General features: G+C 43.3%; 1 protein-coding gene across 1 annotated transcript in view; it reads right to left on the minus strand.

The window, feature by feature from the left end:
- Positions 1 to 1,064: 1,064 nt before the first annotated feature.
- Positions 1,065 to 18,673, minus strand: part of elp2 (elongator acetyltransferase complex subunit 2) — a 28,982-nt gene continuing 11,373 nt past the window's right edge. The window contains exons 11-22 of the mRNA XM_030412950.1: positions 13,557 to 13,688; positions 12,907 to 13,056; positions 11,518 to 11,709; positions 10,947 to 11,016; positions 10,647 to 10,742; positions 9,279 to 9,336; positions 8,149 to 8,221; positions 6,470 to 6,662; positions 3,578 to 3,699; positions 3,334 to 3,476; positions 2,277 to 2,390; positions 1,065 to 1,759 (exon numbers count right to left, since the gene is read on the minus strand). Coding sequence (XP_030268810.1) covers positions 1,564 to 1,759; positions 2,277 to 2,390; positions 3,334 to 3,476; positions 3,578 to 3,699; positions 6,470 to 6,662; positions 8,149 to 8,221; positions 9,279 to 9,336; positions 10,647 to 10,742; positions 10,947 to 11,016; positions 11,518 to 11,709; positions 12,907 to 13,056; positions 13,557 to 13,688 — 1,539 coding nt within the window. The 3' untranslated portion in view covers positions 1,065 to 1,563. The remainder of the gene's footprint in view (positions 1,760 to 2,276; positions 2,391 to 3,333; positions 3,477 to 3,577; positions 3,700 to 6,469; positions 6,663 to 8,148; positions 8,222 to 9,278; positions 9,337 to 10,646; positions 10,743 to 10,946; positions 11,017 to 11,517; positions 11,710 to 12,906; positions 13,057 to 13,556; positions 13,689 to 18,673) is intronic.

Raw genomic sequence — 18,673 nt, forward strand, 5'->3', positions numbered from 1 at the left:
CATTATGGCAATCTTACCTCATCAAGATGAGTGGTCAAGGGCACACTGGAGAGGACATTTGCGAAAGGAGCATATGCCTTATGTATTAGTATGCTAGTCAGAGCAACGCGCCACCAGCGCTCCTCACACAGATGTGTCGATGAAAAGCCCCGGCGAGGATGATCGTTCATGTTTAAATTGAAACATCGCTGATAATGATCCAATTATTACATTATGTCATATATGATGTGGAAATTCCCTTGATGTATGGCCTTATTGTCCCAAACCCTCATTTCACCGTTTGAAAAACAGGCGTTTTCCTGGAGGTGTGTGCGAGCCGCGGGTTGACTGATGCCTCCACGCAGGATCCCTGATTAGAGAGAGAGAGTTATGGCCAGTAGTTACAATCTTCTGCAGATAAATTTATGGCTGATATATGATGACGGCACACACAGCTGAACCCGTAGTAAATCCAGAACATGTATTTCCTCTGTCCTTGAGAATCCTGTCAGGGGGACCCTGAGTCAGTCTCCAAAAGCAGATGTGCCATAATGTAAAGCTGCAGTGTTCAATAACTGGACAGTGCTGCAGTTACTGGACCCAATTCCTATACTGGAACACACCCTCATTTTTTTTGCATGTTTTTTAAAGCACATAGTCGTAAGATAAGAGAATTACAGGATACAAATGTACAAATGATATATTTTTGCATGTACATGTACATTTTTCTAGCTCATCTTCAATGTCTGTCTTTCCATGTGATTACTGGGTCATTTTCTCTCTCCAAGCTACTGAACATTACTGAATTTGGTTGAACTGGTCACCAGTGGTAGGAACTATTTTCTTGGAGGCATGCATTTACTCCATGTAACGTTAGCTAGCTTCATTGGCTAGTTTCTTGTTAAAGTAAATGCATGCTTCCCTCTGAGTGGTAATACAGGTGGCTGGGTATAGTTTGGTCAAAAGTAAAAAGTTCCTGCTTGTGCAAGCTTCAGAGGTCTGAGGATTGTTTTTTATTCAGAAACAAATGGAAACCACTGAAGGAAAATACATCATGACTTCATGAGAGGAAACAAACAGTCAAATTTTGTATATAAAAAACATTTTATTCATTTTTGATTAAACAAATAACCACCACTGCGTTATAAATGACATCCTTACAACAGCACTGTCATAATGACCAGATCACTTCCTTGACTTATTACTGAAAAGCAACCGTTCACCATATAAAGGTTAACTTGGATAAAGAGCGTAAATATGTGATCGGCACAGATATCCGGCAGTGTCGTCTTCTCTGAATCTAAAACACTTTGAAGTGTTGAAGCAAAATACCACCCTTGGGTCATGGTGTTTTCACCATCTTGCTTCCACCCATCAAATTCGTTCAGCTCTGTGCAGACAGACTGCGGGGCATGTGTGCTGTGGGCTCGTCCTGCGACTGACCCATGACTTAACTGGCTGTCACAGGGAGTGAATGGCTTGCCAGCGAGCAGCTGTGGCCTTGGTGCCACAGTCAGGCCTGTGGCCCTTAGTCCGAGTGTCTCTCTGCGAGGAAGAGACATAATAGTGTCACTGTTGGTGGTGCTAAAGAGCCAGTTTGTTGATGTTGAAGATTTTGACAGAGTGGTCGGCGCTGGCGCTGGCCAGCTGGACCCAGGAGCTCTCCTCCTCGACTTCACTCTCTCCGTCAGGCTGTCCATCCTCCTTGTTGTTCACTCGACCTACTCGGCCTGTCCTGGGCCTCCAGCGAAGCCTCTTTACTGCCAAAGAGTGGCTTTGTCTGCGAAAGCATGTGTGATGAAGGGAAACAACAGGATACTGCTTGGAAGGCATCAGACAATTACATGGAGAAAAAAACATGTACAAAGAGATCATTCCAAACTTCTCTCGCCTGATCTTTGGATTATTAGAAACGCACATCAGGGAGGTGAAACTTGATTTGAATGTCGCTAAACAGACAGAAACTGATACCTGAGCAGCAGAAGCCCTGTGACACAAGGACACAGTTAAGGTACCTGTCTTCACTTCCCTTTCTGAGCCCTACAGACGATGACTCAAACACTCATACAGGCAACAACACAGAGGAATACACACAAGTGCCTGTCGAATGCCTTCTCCACTTTTCAAAGTAACCCAGCCATTCGTATCCAGCTGCCTTTTTCTCCACAACACACACCAGCCGCCACACACTGGAGCCGTGCTACTGTGACACATTGTCATTTTCATTTACTTCTTTCAAAGTTGCACCAGGAACTGAACTTTAGATGAATCGAGTGTTTGTGTGTTGTAAAGGATACGAGAAGTCAGTTTGTCCACAGCAGCTCCAGTCGTGTCCTCCAGCGGGCTCCTGGCCAGGACTCCACCTGTACAGCAGGATCCTGCCGCTCTCCAGGCCCACAGCAAGCAGGTAGCTGAGGAAGGCAACAACACAAACACACATCCAGGTTTGCACTACAGAAGAACACACCTTCAATGACTAAATCGATAAACAGCCTGGTGACAAAGCTGAAAATGTGCAAAAGCTCTGTTATGCTACAAATTTCAGATACAAGGTGATCGAGCAGCCAACTATGACATAAGTCATATTGGTGCATTGTAGCTGTACGGAGTATTCTCAAACTAAATGTGAAGCTGAAGTCAGACGTCTGCATCGTGTCAACACAGCGATATATTCAGTATTGATTCATTGACTCCCAATTTCCATATTTCCCTTCTCACACTTTCGACTGTGCCGATTCACAGCTGCTAACTTCTTCTGTGCTTCCTCATGCCTTGAAAGGACTTCATACTTGTCTACACACGTAGACTTGTTAAGCAGAATATTCCATGAACAAAACAAGAGGAGCACTTCTCTTCTATTAGTGCCCGCAGAGATAATTCATGTATTTGGTTTCATTTGGTTGCAGTGAGCCATTAGTCATCAACTCGTCTCCTCGACCCATCTTCAAAATCAATTTGGGATCTTGGGGCTTCTGGAGAGTTGGATTACAACAGCTGCAGCTGTATGAAACCATTTTCTGTTTTCTGTTTTTAAAAAAGTCTCCATCTACTTTAGTTAGAAAAGGAGAACGCTGCAAGACTGCTTTAATATGAAGCTCCAGAAATGTTTTGTGGACTACAAAACTTCACCATACCTTTCAGCTAGGGGGTGAGTAAATACTGAAAAAGGCCTGACTGGTGAACTTATCCTTATCAGTTATATGGGGTTTGCCACAAGCAAAATAAAATAACATCTAAATAAAATAAGCTCAAAGTTTCAGCTGGATTCACTTGTGGAAACACTGATTTTATCCCGGTTGGTCAGTAAAGGCGCAGCTTGCTTATAAAGTTGTCCGTAATCCAAAAATAAAAAACCTGTTATCAGAACAGAGTGCAGGGCAGAAAGCCACCGCAGTAGCAGAGTCGCCCACGTCCAAGATGGAAGAACATGGTTTAATCTCAGGAGGAGGACCAGAGTCTCCAGAGTCCTCAAATCTGCACGGGCCCCACACTATCACCTGGAGAACACACACAGAAACCATCACTTTATCATTTTAAGAGGCAGAGCCACATGGGTGTTTGTTAAAAAAAATTTTTAAAAAAGGTATCTGACAATTACCTTCTTGTCCCGACTGGATGTCACAAAGTATTTGCTGTCCGGGCTCCAGTCGCATGACCAGATGATCCGGCTGTGTACGGCCGTGTCCTTCCCCGTGTGCGCATGCAGCGAGAACTGGGGCTCTGCATGGACACAACAAACACAAGTACAGAGATGATATAAAAGTATGAATTCAGACACAAACTACTGAGAAATCCCAACACTACATGTGTTTTGTCACATTTCATCCCTCGAACAACGTGCTGACACGTTCTCTTAGATGACACATGAGCAGGTCGTCAGAACTTTGTGTCCTGATTACCGAAGCATGTGTAGCTCCTGCCCTCACTGCTCTGCGGCGACAAAGTCTCTCCAGAGCGGCAAATAAACAACCAAACAAGACAGAGAACCTCATTCCAGCCTTCCATTTTCAGTCAGTTTTGCTTTATGACCTGCTGGTGTTTATTTCCCCAGCCTAAGTCATTTCAGACCCCAGATTGGTTTTCCCTGGAGAGCTTGTTTGTATGCTGCTGGCAGCCGCCTGTCTGTGTGTCCATGGCGGTGCTGCTCTCCACACACAGCGAGCCGGCATGGACACACAGCCTTAAAAAAAAAACAAAAAAACAGAGTGTCGCCGCAAAAAAGTCTGAGTTAACCACCGTGTCGTGTTTATGTGCTCACAACACACACATCTCTGCCCACACACTCAAGTAAAATTGAGGGTGTGTTGTTTGGGACACACAGGTGTTTCACCTCCCACCATTAACGCAAGACAAGCCAAGAGACGGATAAAAGTTAAAGAAAGAGGAGGCGAGGGGATACGCAAGTGAAATATGTGAGAGAAATAAAAGATCAGCATTTGAAATGAGTTACAGAGATTACACGGGGAGGAAGGTTAACAGTTTCTCCTTAATGAAGATGTCTGGCTGCCTGACCCGAGAGGAAGAACAAGAGGGAGGTGGAAGAGGAAGGGCGGTGAGACACAACAGGTAGAAGACACCAAGGAGGTGAGAATGGAGGGAGTCAGTTTGTTTGATCAGCTCTGACTTCGTTTAACCTTCCCTTGCCTGGTCTGTGAGACTGTCTGTGTGTGTGTGTGTGTGTGTGTGTGTGTGTGTGTTTGGGGGGGGGGTGCGTCCCGTCTGTTCTGGTTGGCTGCTGAATCACTCAAGGTGATTGTGAAGAACACACACGCACACGAGCACACACACACACACACACACACACACACACACACACACACACACACACACACACACACACACACACACACACCTCTGTCTCCCGTCCTCTCCTCCCTCACAAACGCCACCCCTGCCTCTGTGCGGTCCACTCTACAGGCCAACAGCAGAGAACAGGACTGGTTAGCCTCTGTCGGCGCCCATTAAGACCGCCCTGAGCTGCCAAAAGAGCCACGAGGTGCGTTCTACACCAGGGCCAGGTGGGGGAGGTAATCCGCCGGGCTTAAACGTTGTGTTCTGCTCACCTTGGATGCAGGATCAGGTTATTTGTCTGAGATTCTCTCATATAAACAAACTCTCTAGGAGCAGGAGCTTGTTTACAACAGAGGGCCTGCAGGAGGTGAACAGAGAGCAGGGAAGCACAGATTGACTCGACAGGAGTACTGACCCCGTCTCACTTCTTATTTGATCCATCTCGCTCCGGGGAGGTTTATAACTGTTTTTATATGACGACAGTGACCAAGAAGCGGTGTTTAATGGAGATAGCTCACATCTGGGCCCGTAACGATCAAGTGTTACACAGACAGTTGCTTTGAAGAGTGAAAAAGTGTAGAAGAATAACACACATTCCTCAAGGTACTTAAAGCTCAGCAACTTTAAGAGCTGCTCTCAAGTGAAAACATGATCAATTACATGCATGTTCAGAGTAGGTTCAGCCAATCAGAGACAAGGATTTAATCAATCTCTATATCAGGCTATGATATGAGAAGCTGCCCTGTACACTAAGTTTAATTGGAAATTTCACAAAACTATTTAGGATCCAGAGCCGATTTTTAAGACCATGTGGATTCTGACAATGGCGACCTTCCAGAAACAAATCTATATCTTAATTAATATCACCACCACGGAGCTCAGTCTGAAGGAGGTCAGAGGTCAAGCAAAAGAGATTAAATGAGAGATGGAGAGCTACAAAGGAGGCGTTTAGATTTATGTTTGCAACATGGCGAAAGACAACTCGCTGTATTGCTGGTTGTATGTACACCGCTCGACCCTGGTGTCTCCAATTCTTCAAAAAGGGGTTGCGCAATTCTGGAGAATTTGTTGACAGCGTTGAATCTTCTCCTGCATCTTGATCCTGATATGATATGCATGTTTCACAGATTTGAGCTACTGCAATCTGATGCAACTTTGCTATACTGACAAGCCCTCCGGCGATAAATAAGGTTGAACTACAGAAAGCTGTCTGTTGTATTCTGCATAGTGAGTGTCCAAAGTGTCACCTACAATTAAGATAATACGTCTGCTAAAAGGGAACGGTGGTCAATTTACACAAATATGAGGAGGAAATGTGGTTAAATTAATAAATAAATCGTCTTTCTTATTAGCTCCTTTTTGGACTACTTTCAGTCAACACATCACTTGTTTGGCTCTTCACAGCATTAATTTGGGGAGTCCTTCCAATCAGGCCAGCTTGACTTGGAACAAATCTGCTCAGTGGGTTTACCTTATTTTAATTAATTTGAATTAGTGGAGCTGCTGTTGTCTGCCAGTGAGGCTCCAATATTGTCTCTTTGTCTTGAAATTCACTCAAACGCATTTTTAATTAAGCTAAATTTACTCGCAAAGCACCATGAAGAACTATTGACTCATAATGAGCTGTACTGCATTCTAAACCAAGTTCCTGAAATAACTCAATCCTTGAAGGTGGACAACTCCTTCCTTCCTTTCTCACCGGGACTTTCAGGTGCGGGCAGGTCCCGTCTCCATAAAGACCACGTGCGATCACGGGAAACAGCCAATAGGAGTTGAGCATTGGGGGAGAAGGCCATCTGGGTCACGGTGAGGGTGTGGCACGGCAGCGCCTGCAGCTGACGCCATGTGGCTGTACTCCACAGCAGGACGGCTGCATGCTCGGCTTTAGATGCCTGGAAAGACAGTTAAGATTAGCTTAGATATAAAAAGAAATTTCTGTTTCTTGACTGACCATCTTTTCTTCCTCCCTCTTCGCCTTTTCTTTTTTCCGTAGAGCACTTTGGAACTACTAAATTCTATAAAGCCAAGAGCTGAAAAATGAAAGAAATAGAAGGTGAGTGAGTTAGAAAAAATATATATATAAAACCCAACTGTGAAAATGTTTGTTACATTCTGACCACCATGTGTATGCCATCACGTTGCCAAATAATGGCCATAGGATAGTAGCCCAGTCCTGCTAGCCCTTGGAAAGCTTACATTTTCCCATTGTGGCTGTTCAGTCCACACACCTCAAGCCAAAGAGGAAGTCAACTAACTGGGGCTGCCTATAGTTGCATTATTTTCCACTAACATGATGAATAAACAATATTTTTCAATAATATTATTATAACATTAACTATTAAAAGTGCAATATCTAATCATTTTAGTTAAAAGAAGTGTTTTATATAAAAACGTAAAAAACAAAATTAATAATAATACACGTGATATTGTGAAAAATATCTATGCATTGTGGCACAGAGATTTTTAACTCATGAGGTGATGGTCTGACAGAAAACAAGACCATTGTCCTGGCAAAGTCAGCTAACAGGATTACCAGCTACACGGCTAGTTTAGCTAACTAGCTAATGACAGCTACGGTTAACACCAGTTAATGACGTGCGATTAACGCTCGCACGTTATGACCCTTGGCCCGCTCCGAAGTTTGTGTAATCAGGAGGCCACGCAGCAGTCATGTTGTGGATGGCAGCAGAAACAAAACTCCTTGAGCAGAAATGATAAAGAAAAGGGTCTTTTGAATGGCAGGTTCAGCTTCAAAGCCCTGCCAGATGGTTATTTGCATTTACTGTCGATGTGACGTTATGTATGCGTTTCCACTCATAGCACATCAATCCCCAATACCACTTGCTGGCCAGGCACACAGCTGATGCAGAGACCCCTCCTCCACCCTCATCAAAGGCAGACCATATTGCGTCTGCAATGGGGACTCCTGGGCCACTCTATATGCCACAGACTTTCAACAGTGATAGCTAAATTGGTGGCTTCAGCTTGCAGGCAGATTAACATTGTTCAGTCAACCTTTAAAAAGTGTAGGGTTGAACACCACATTGTGTTAGTATTACTAAGAAATGTTTAATTCAGGTCAGTTTGCCCATCTGTTGTTGCTTGTTGGGCTTGAGTTTGCCATTCGATGTTTTTAGCATATTTTTCAAGCATGTAGAACCTTTGAGGTTATTCTGGAGAATACTCTGGACAGTATTTTCAGTGTTTTGGATTGTTGCAATAACAATAAACCTACATTTGACAAACTCCCATGTTTATAAGAGTATTAAAACTTTAAAAATATCCCTTTAAGGTACATTTAGAACAGATAAAAAATTATTCATTTGTGGTTAATCTCATAGTGGTCTAGGTCTCTTGCCTCGATCTTATCTCACTGACCTTGCATGCAGAGGCGACCACTGTCCTGGCGCTGTCCGACGCGAGACAGAACATCTCAAAGCCGTGGCCGTACCTGCAGGAGACAAACGAGCACAATCATACAGACATTCAGGATTCAAGATAACAGCCTGAACTGAACAAGTGGAAGGACAGACAGGGATCAGAGAGACAGACAGGCGAAAGGAGACGACAACAAAAGACAGCGCTCTCAGTCTGACAGTAAATGAAGTGTTCTGTTATTCCGAAGCGTCACCTTGACAAGCTTCCAGGCTCGAGCCATCGCTGCTCGCTGACAGGTAAATAAGCAGACAGAGTGTGAAATTAAAATACTGATGTGCGATGACTGGTCCTTCTACCACCGACTGAGACGAACAATGATGACGGCCACAGCTAATCACTCACAGCCTAATTACTTTGTAGCTTGCTGACTATCACCTGGTTGTTTTAAAAGTGAAATCACAGCCTGCAAACTCACTGGAGAGAAACCGCTCCCCGGCAGTGAAGCTTTCAAACGCTGCAGCAATTTGGCCACGATGGCGAGAGCATCATTTATGCCACGCAAATAATTTGACCACTTACTCATCTTAATGTTTCTATTATGCACTAAATGATTCAAAAGGTGGGTCAAAGCCAAATGGAGGTAGAAAAATGCTTTTCAAAGCACACAATGCCCACACCTCGAATAAACGGCCGCGCTATACGTCATGTTTACGGCGGATTGACAGGTAAATGGATTTAACATTGGCCACAAATGGAGGCAATATATTCAGCCTGGAGAAGAGGCTCATGGGATGCCAGGACTCTGGATCCTGATTGGCTGCTGTACACAGGGAGAGAGACAACCAGGAGCTTTAGGAGGTCCATCATTTGCAGATGTAATAACCCCCGCTGGGCAAAACCAAACACACACAACTCCATCTGGAGATGTTGCTTCATTAAGAGCAGATTATGGAAGCTCTGATGTCTTGAATAGGGAGAGGAAGTACATAAAACGGAAATGCATGGTGGAAATTGTGATTGTATGTCGCCTGAGGACTCCGGATATTGTTTGGACCAGCAGGTAACTGAAACTAAAGACGGGCTGAGAGGGTTTGGACACGCTGCTAGCAGAGTGACATTTGGATACTCACAGTTTCTGGACCTCAGGCCACAGTGTGTTCTGGAGAAGATGATCCTCCGGTGGGGGCTCTGCACATACACACAACGGACGCAGAGTTTCACACAGGCTCCAAAATCCTAACATAACTGTCACTTGCAAGAACCTTGAACTTGTTTTAAAATTCAAATATGACCAGTTTCTAATTTACTAAATGAGGATTACACCCATGTGGCTATTATAATTTCGCTCCTTTAAATCCCTATACCATTAACCCAAAGAGCGACGGATATGGTACTGAATGAGTGCCAGTGTGTGTGTGTGTGTGTCTTAAACTGGGAAAAAAGACAGTGAAGAGACTGAAATATAAGCTACATGGCAGACTGAGAATGTGCCCGAGGACGTTTTCTCACATTCACACAAGGCCTCTTTCAGCATTTAGCTTGTGTAAAAACCCTCAGCTCTACAAATTGCTGCTTTACCCCTCGCCAAAAGAAAAAAAAAATGCAATTTTGAAACAAGTGCAACTTTATCTCCGACTCTTAATGGCTGCTGGCTTTGAGGGGGATCAAATCTAGCCGGTCGCCAATCCGCTGCCTCGCACCGCAGGCGTCCGCACACGCCGCCGGTGCCTTCGTGTTGCATGAAATTGAAAGCTACACCGGTCGTGTTTTCTTTTTTATTGGTCATCTTCTCGTTTTGCCGAGTTGTTCATTTGTCTCCGCTGCCTGCGGAAGCCAATCAGAAGAGTGAAAATGCGTTGTTAACAACAGTCTCTGCACTCGGTTGCTCCCTGCATAGCCCGGGGTCATCGATACTTAAACTTTGCAATCACATAAGCCTGCCTCTAATTAGCATTGCAGATTAAGGAGTGCCTTCAATCATGCTGATGACAGCCCTCGACACCCCTCTCGCCCAGGGGTTTTTTAAGCACCACGCTACGCTTTCTTCATTCCACCCTCATCCATTTCCCATCTGCACATTTCCTTCAATTACTTTCCCTATTTCTGCCTTTGTTTCTAAACTTCTCTTCTTCTGTGCACCCTCTACATGTACCCATCCTTTCTTTCCTCTCATCCCCTCTCCCGCTGTAATACCATCGGCCTCCAGCAGACCTCGGGCACCGTGGGAGTAGAGCTGTAATAACTAACCGTCCGTCTGGCAGCATATCATTGTCTCTTATAAGAGCAGCAAGCGACAGGCAGACAGGAACTCTTAAATGTGTACCCAGGCTAGTGAGAGGGTTGCAACGAGGAATATAAATCAGGCTGTGGAGGAGACGGGGATGCATTTCGGCTCCAAACGTATGCATCAAGGAGGCTGAAATTGAATAAGGGTTTACTTAGATGACCACTACATTTTAGAAATGACTGTTTTATGTTGGGAAATAGGTTGACATTACCAGTCATGATGAGTGGGTGGAAGTAAGACTCCTGATACTGATCAGATTTACTGTTGAATTGCCCCTCTTCTCCATTGGTTTTTGGTACGAGGTCACCTGAAAATTAAAATGACATTTATATAAATATATAAACACTATTTGAATATTAGACAACTTAAAAATGGAATGAAAATGCTAAACAAACCCAAAATTCAATAAGGCTCCCTCGAACTGCTGCCACGAAAATTGATTATCAGACAAAACTTGGCCCCGACTCTTGCCGCTGAAACACTCACATGCAGAGCTGAGCAAGTATTTTACCTTGAAATACGGCCTTGTTGGACAGACCCAAGGCAGGTGTGCTGGCTCCTTCTGGAAGGTTGGCAGAGTCCTGGCAACGAGCAGATAAATGAACCAACAGAGACACAGACATCAATAACCATGTGAGAGTAGGGGCAGCCCAGTCAGCACATTTTATAGCCACAACACAAACTAAAAGACAAACTACGAAGAAAGTTTTGGTGAACAAACGTGTTGCTCTAGAGTTCATTTAAAAAATATAAGCATAGATACTGAAAGGACATAAATCAAGCTCATTTTTGTGTTCAGATTTTATTTTGGGTCACTACTAGAATATGTTAACATGTTTTAATGCTCAACCACATATTTTTCTCATACTGTCCAGTGCTGCACTATTTTCCCCATCTGTCCACAATACTCTGTTTAGTTTCCTGGCTCTTTAAGCCCCGCCCCCCCCCCCAATACCCAGTCTGCTCTGATTGGTCAGCCCACACACGTCTGAGGCAGTGCCCCTCACTGTGCACAATAATCTATATAATACACTGAAGGAAAGGTATAATGAAAATGAAAAAGCAGAATATTTGACACTCACACTAGATGTCAGCAGCTTTTCTCTTGAGGTCCCTGAAATGTTTGCAAAGTTCTCCACAAAATTCCGAGGCGCTTGAAACACACGCAGGACCTTCTCGTCGGCCCCAGACACAAACTGAAACCTTCCGACCATCGCCAGGCACTGCATGTCGTATCCATGGATCTGTGGCCTTGAGATTTCATGCCACGTCTCCTGCAGAAGGAACAAGAAAGAGAGATAATCATAAAGATGCAGCGCTGGTCGTGAGGATGCAAACCAGCTGTATGTGGTTGTCATGGGGAAGTACAAGCGTTTCAATAGATCGTCCGATGTTGTGTGAACTGGCTTTCTTTGCCTCTACATGCAGGCGTCTGTAACCAAGGTAAAGACAACACAGAAACTCTTGTTCAAATCAAACATCTCCGGCTAAAGTTGCAAAATGCTCTCATGAGAGAAGATGGACAACAATGGCACACTGGCATCTCGATGTAATGTCATGTAATGAAGACTGAAACCATGATTTATCCATTGACAATCATTGTTTTAGAAAGAGTTTCTTCTCAATCAATCCTTGTAACTTAAGTCTTTAAAAATATATGATCAATTCAAGAAACTCTTCACAGCCCCCTGAATTTCAGAGACGCAGCCTTAACACTAAAACGTTAAAATGAAAGAAGTATACCAAATAGTTATTGCTTACAGAAGACAAGAAGAAATAAAGAAGCCTAAATCCTTATGTCAACGTGTGAAACTTGTTTTCTATATTGTCTCATCACACTACAGGCGGAGAATCTCTTTATCTCTAAAATGTTTTATTATCTTTAAGGAAAATGGACTGATGTGTAAGTGTTGCATTAACAGTGAATTCCAGAAAGGAATAAATGAACTGACGATACAGACTGAGATTTTGGTATACAGTTTGAACCAGGAAAACTATCCCTTTAAAGCTGCTGCAGGCGTTGTTGTTTTAGCCAACTTCCTGTCTATTTTACAGTCAGCAATCCCCTCTGGCCTCTCTAAGTCACCACAAGAAGTTGGGGCAGTAATCGCCAGACATACTGTAGCAGCAAACAGGACGATCGTGCTCTCTGCACGTTCACAAGCAGACAGAACCGCCTCGTTGTGGAGTTCTCCGTCCTGAAAAAGTGAGCATGGATACTAGAAAATATATTTTCCCTTTGACTGTACGAGCCGTTAATATAGAGCTATTTAACACCTCATTTTTTAGAAATGGATCACGGCAGCTTTAATATCTTCCGTAATGTTGCATCACTACACAGAACTGCTTTATGAATATTTGTGTCAAAAACAGAGCCCTATCCTATTATCTAATCTATTTCCTAACTAATTCAGCCTTGAAAATAAGTCTTCTACTTCAGCATGTAATCTATGATTCTCAGCCTGATTTACCTGTTTGGCATCTTGTTTCCTCCATAGAGTGAAGAGTCTGGTGGTCTGGTCTGAGCCCACGCTGACGATGAACTCACCCTCAGGATCCCAGCTCAGGTCCTGGACTGCGTTAAAGTGACCTGATATCACAACCCCAGGCCTCCACTGTCCCTGGTCAGAACATATTGCAGTGGTCAGTTCACAACTTTTCAACCGCTGACTTACTGTGCCATGGAAAACCTCAGAACTGCTGACTATGATTGGCAGCTACACGAGAGTGGGTGATTATAATTTAGGTGTTGCTGTCTGGGAAGTCGATCTCCTTTGAAGCATCTGAATTAGTTAGCAACACCTTCAGTTTGGAGCTGAATGTTAATATTCACCTTCACAGCGGAACATAATTGAAATGGTTTATCTCTGAGCATGCGTTGTGACTTCAGACCACCACCCTTTCACAGGGACACCCAACACAGACACATGCAAAGCCAGTCAAACTGAGTGGCAGACAGAGACTTGGTGTGACCAATCACACTAATCAGAATCTCTCACACAGTGTAGCAATGCACAACGCCTCAAGCACAGTCACTACTCCAGGTATTTAGGAAAGACGGTGTGCATATTTCTAACTTGACAAGCTACAAAAATTGGCACCATATTGATTTGAACGTTACCTCTTTGTCCTGGTCTCTGCACCAGAGATGCAGTGCCCCATGAAATGCGTGAGCGGCGATCATGGAGCCGTCCGGACTCATCTGGCAGCCATAGAAACCCAGAGTGTTGCCACCAACCTCCCCTACACGAACCTGGTGGGACAGAAAAAAAGAACACAAGTTGTGGAGGCATTACTGATCGGAAGCATCGACTCATGTGCCTTTTTTAACACAAGTTTCTGGGTCAGAACCACGGACTTGCTGTACACTGAGACTGAGACAGTTATCATATATGACATTCAGACATGGAGTGTGTACCTAGTGAGTTTTGTGTAAAGCTACAGGCTCAGATTTATACACGAAGTAGACATATAAAATAAAAAAGTTCTTAAATGTCTCCTCAGCCTCCCATCAAGACTTATTAACTAACAGTTCCCATAGCGGCAGATAAAAACAGAAGAAAAAAGCAAATTAAGCTGACAAGTCAGATGAGAAATTATGCAAAATGGGACTTATTAGACTTGAATAAACTGTGTTGTTTTTTTTCTGACAAAATACATTTGTCTAATAGAAAATGAATGCAATTTCAGCGCAGCACGACAAGCTCAACAAGTAATCATGAAAAATGGCAACACAGAAGGATTTCCATAAATTGGATCTGGGTGAGAGCCTGCTGTGACCCTTGCCTCACGTTCACGGGGCAGATCATATAGACAGTGAAGCATTCAGCGGGTCTGATCTTCTGCTGAAAAACCAATCCAATTTAAAATGCACCCATAATCACTGCCTCTCAGCGAAGAAACATGCTAGAAAATAAGAAATTGCTCCGTTAAGATTCTGAACACCTGTCCAATCTCAAGCACCTTGCTTTTGTCATTCAAGACAATTCTGTACTGAGTTTGGTGGATTCAAATCGCTACCTGGGGCAGAAGGCCCATTTTGATTTAAATGCAGTCAGCAATCACAAAGAGAAAAATGTACTTCATTCTGAAGGTCATTCTAAGTCACTGCAAGTTTCTTTAGGTTTTTTTTTGCACAGCAGAAAACAAAAAAAAATACATTAACAGGTGCTTTTAAAGTAAACAGTGATGTACCAGAGGAAACTGAAATGGATTACAGCTAAAAATGAAAACTATTAAGCTATAAGGTGACATAAAAATCTTCTGATTGGTTCCAAAAATGTAAAAACTGAATTACAGTCTGTATTCATTCATCCTTTCAATGAAATAAATATCCATAAAGAACGGAATTTACATATTCAAACAGAGAAAACAAGACAATATTTATATCTCGTCTTGCTGCTTGCATAACCGGAAGGATTCAATTAGGGATTATGGCACAATACAGAAATAACTTGAAACAATTCAGACATTAATGGAAATATTTTTCAATCTGAATAAACAGGAATCCCTTTTTTAAACAACAGAGAGCTTGAGCTGACAGTATTTAGGCTTTTACAAGACCAAAATGAGCTTCATCCCTATCCCCCCCCCCAGCCCCAGTAAAAGATACATTTATATTCATAGTCATCTGTTAAACTCACATCAAAATTCATTAGCATCTACTTTCTCCTATGAGTTTTCTGCTCCAACACAAACAGTCAAAGAGAAACTATTTAGTCAAGGACTTTTAGAGTATTGAGAGTGGTGACCAGGCCAGCTTCTCACTGCCCTGAGGAATTCAAACAATTAAAAGCTTTATCGGGGCCCTGAGGCCTTGGAGGTAAACTGGGCCCAGAGGGCAGATCTATTCAAATCGATATCAGCTGAAACAACCCTAGAGAGCACTTTGCTGCTCCCGCGGCAGCATGTATGGCTACATATATATAAAATCTCCTTCATCTTTAATTAGCTCAAGCCTTAAAATGATATGGACATTGGCTGTGAGGAAATATGAGAAGCGCTAAATTCACACTTGAGTGATTCAAATCTGGAAATATGTGAAGCTTAGCCTGTTATCTTTTCTTAAATTGACATGTTTAGCTGCAGCAGTGACCTGAAGCAGACTGCAGGAGAAACACACTAATTACATGTTAAACAAACACATTGAAGGGCCATCCACAAACCAAAGCAGAGGCACACATACACACACTATGTTTGTGTACTGTATGTGGCAGGAAAGTGGTGTCCTCAATCATCCGGCCTTCTTAGGGAGCTTGCACTGGTCATCAATGACCTTCAAAATAACGCCTGTCTGCAGGCTGAAACACAGCGGAACTAATGACAGCGATAAAGGCATGCCTTCGCGTTGAATGGCATGCTCCTGCAGCCATCCCGAGAGAGAGAGACAGACAGAGGCAGGGAGACGGTCAGGTAGAAACATAGATGGGGAGATTGAGAGAGAAGGAGATGCAACATTAAGCAGATTAATTTTAAAATTCTGCACACAAGAGCCCGCCGTAAATCATGCAAAAACTCACAGAGGCAAAAAGCCGTCATCTGTCTTGTTTACGAGAGGGGGAACAATATGGATGGACGGCGCGCCTTATCGCCGCCCAGCGGGGGTGTGGGGGAGGAAGAGAACAAGGACAGCAAAGGAAGGGAGGCATATATCATTCTTGGAAGGAGAAAAAGTGGGTGATGAGTGCTGAGTGGGTTTAGCCGAGCTGGGAAAACCCATACAGTGTGGAGGACAGGTTTTAGAATCAACTCTACAGGCCAAAGTACTGCCTGACACACTGAGCTTTCTTCCCTCCAATTTAACAAAGATGGTTTTCTTCATTAATCTGTTGATTTTGTTTCAATCAATCAACTATCTTTTCAGATACAAAATCTGAAAAACTGTAAATAAAATAAAAACTGCAGAACCCAGGTTGTTATGTTGAAATTCTTTGTTTTGTGCCAAAATATTACATTTATAATGACATTTAGTAAAGAAAAGCAAAATCATTATATCAAAATGCACAAATGTTTGGCATTTTCTCAAATGAGCCTGCTTTCACACCTCTGAACTGGCTATCCACATCTCTGAACGTTTCAGCAGCTGTGGAATGAAAAAAAAATCCACAGCAGTGTTGGAAATTCAGTCTGAATATCAAGCTAAAAACTTAATGTGCCAACGGCGGTTTGGGGCAGCATAACAAGCTGTAAACACAACAAAGACATATAATCACCTATCAGTTCAAATCCTGTTTTGGGCCACTCAGGGAAATCTAAATTGACCATTTACTCTCTTTTGAGCTCTTCTTTGGTCACCACCAACTCTTGAAAAACAAATTAAAAATCCTTGCTCTTTGGCTGCTTAATCCTCTACTAAGTTCGCCAGCTAGTCACTAGCTTTGTCTGTCTACTATTTGGTGCTGGGCAGGTAGCTAACAGTGGGTAAAAAAAATACATTTTAACTGTAAACAGCTGTCTAAAAAACGTGTGTGGTTAACAGGTTCAACAGACCACACCAAACCACACTGATGAGTGAAACTTTCAACAACAGAAAGCAGCAATTTACTCTTTAAAAGAACGGCCTACTCCACATGCACATACACAATATTCAAAAATATTAACTCATTTTGCCGGAAGGTCATGTGTGACTTGAGAAGAAGTACACAAGCCGAGGTCTGAAATAGTTTATTTCCCAAACACACAAACTGACAATCCCTCCAGGCTTTGTAGTGGCCCACTGTGGTCAGTCTGAGATGTTAATTACCAGCGTGTCTCGTTAGTAAGATGTGCTTTACGCAGTGGTGGGCCCCATCCACCCCACTGCTAACCCCGCTCTCCATTAAATCTCACCAATTACTCTAATCAGCGTGAAGAAGTGGAGCACTTCTTTGTAAAAATCGGCTAATTAAGATACACATGGCCGGTCATTTAGCGCTGGGGAATCTGCTCTGCCAAAAAACTTCAGTATCCTGTAGAAAAAAAGCCTTTGTGAGGTGGTTTCAGATTAAAGAAAACACTGAAATAGGACCAAAGGCATTTAATTCTGTCTAATGTGCAGAGATGGGAAGAAAATGCAAAAAACAGTGACAAAAAGTGACATTTCTTTGCTGCATGTGTGCATCTATGTGTGTGGTTGTTTGTGTGTGTGACAGAGCTTCAGAGGTTAAGCTTCCTTTGCAGGCAGGGAATCTGTCAATTCAAAGGGTTTGGCTGTCTTGCTTTGGGAAAAAAAAAAAAAAAAAACAGGTCAGGAAGGAACAGAAATAGAGGAGCGACTAATACACACCCAACAAAAAGGTTATTTCAGGTAGGGGGTTGATTCTATTTTATTTTTGGCACCGAGAAGAAAAAGCCTGAGCTGTATAGGGAGATTTGACCACACCAGACTTGATTTCAAACACTCACTGCTGCTTGTCTTTTACACCGAACACCTTTGTCTAAGTAGAAGAAGAATAATATGCGACATCCGTGCTGGCTTCAGGCCCTAATCATCAGCCCTTTGTCAGAGAAGAGAGCTGGGACTTTCATGGTTGCTCCTTTTTGTGGTCTTTGTTGCTTGTCGTCGTGGATGTGAACAATGAGATCAAAGGCGCCACAATGTAAGTGATCAAGTGCTGAATCTCGCTCATCACTGCGCAGTGTGATAACACCAAAGGTGCCTGCCATGGTGAGGTGAGCCGTGATGTGTGCTTGTCTATTCATTATTTGTGGGATACATTTTGCATTTGTGAGCGCGTCTCTGTCAGTGGTTTGTGTCTGATATTTTCTGCAGCTGTGCCCATGAGTACATGTTTCTGTGTTTTTGTCAGGTACGTGGAAAGGTAATCTGAGGTACTCCTAAACCACTCGAGAATTCATTAAAAAAAAGAAGGGAAAAAAAGAAAAAAGCTGTGGGGCAGATGGGCAGAGAACTGCTTTTTCTTCGCCATCCACACTTGTGTTAAATTTAGCCTCATTCTGGCACAACAGCAGCTGTTGGGAGCTAAGAGAGCCGAGGTGGATGGGGGAGAGAAAGCAAGGCAGGAGGGAGAGATAATGTGAGAGAGACAGGGGAAGAGAAAGGGAGGCAAGCGGTGGGGGAATAAGAGGAGGTGGAGGACAGAAAATGACAGAAGGCGGGAGTGAGGAGGGAAGCGGAAAGACAGAAAAAAAAAATAATTAAAAGGAGAAAGGCGGAGCAGGCAGGTCTTCCACCAGCCTCTCCATCCCCTGTCGGATGTGTTGGGGAATGGGCTGTAAAAGAGGGGGTTCAGTGAGGGT

Source organism: Sparus aurata, chromosome 3, assembly GCF_900880675.1.
Source record: "Sparus aurata chromosome 3, fSpaAur1.1, whole genome shotgun sequence".
NCBI classification, from domain to species: Eukaryota; Metazoa; Chordata; class Actinopteri; order Spariformes; family Sparidae; genus Sparus; species Sparus aurata.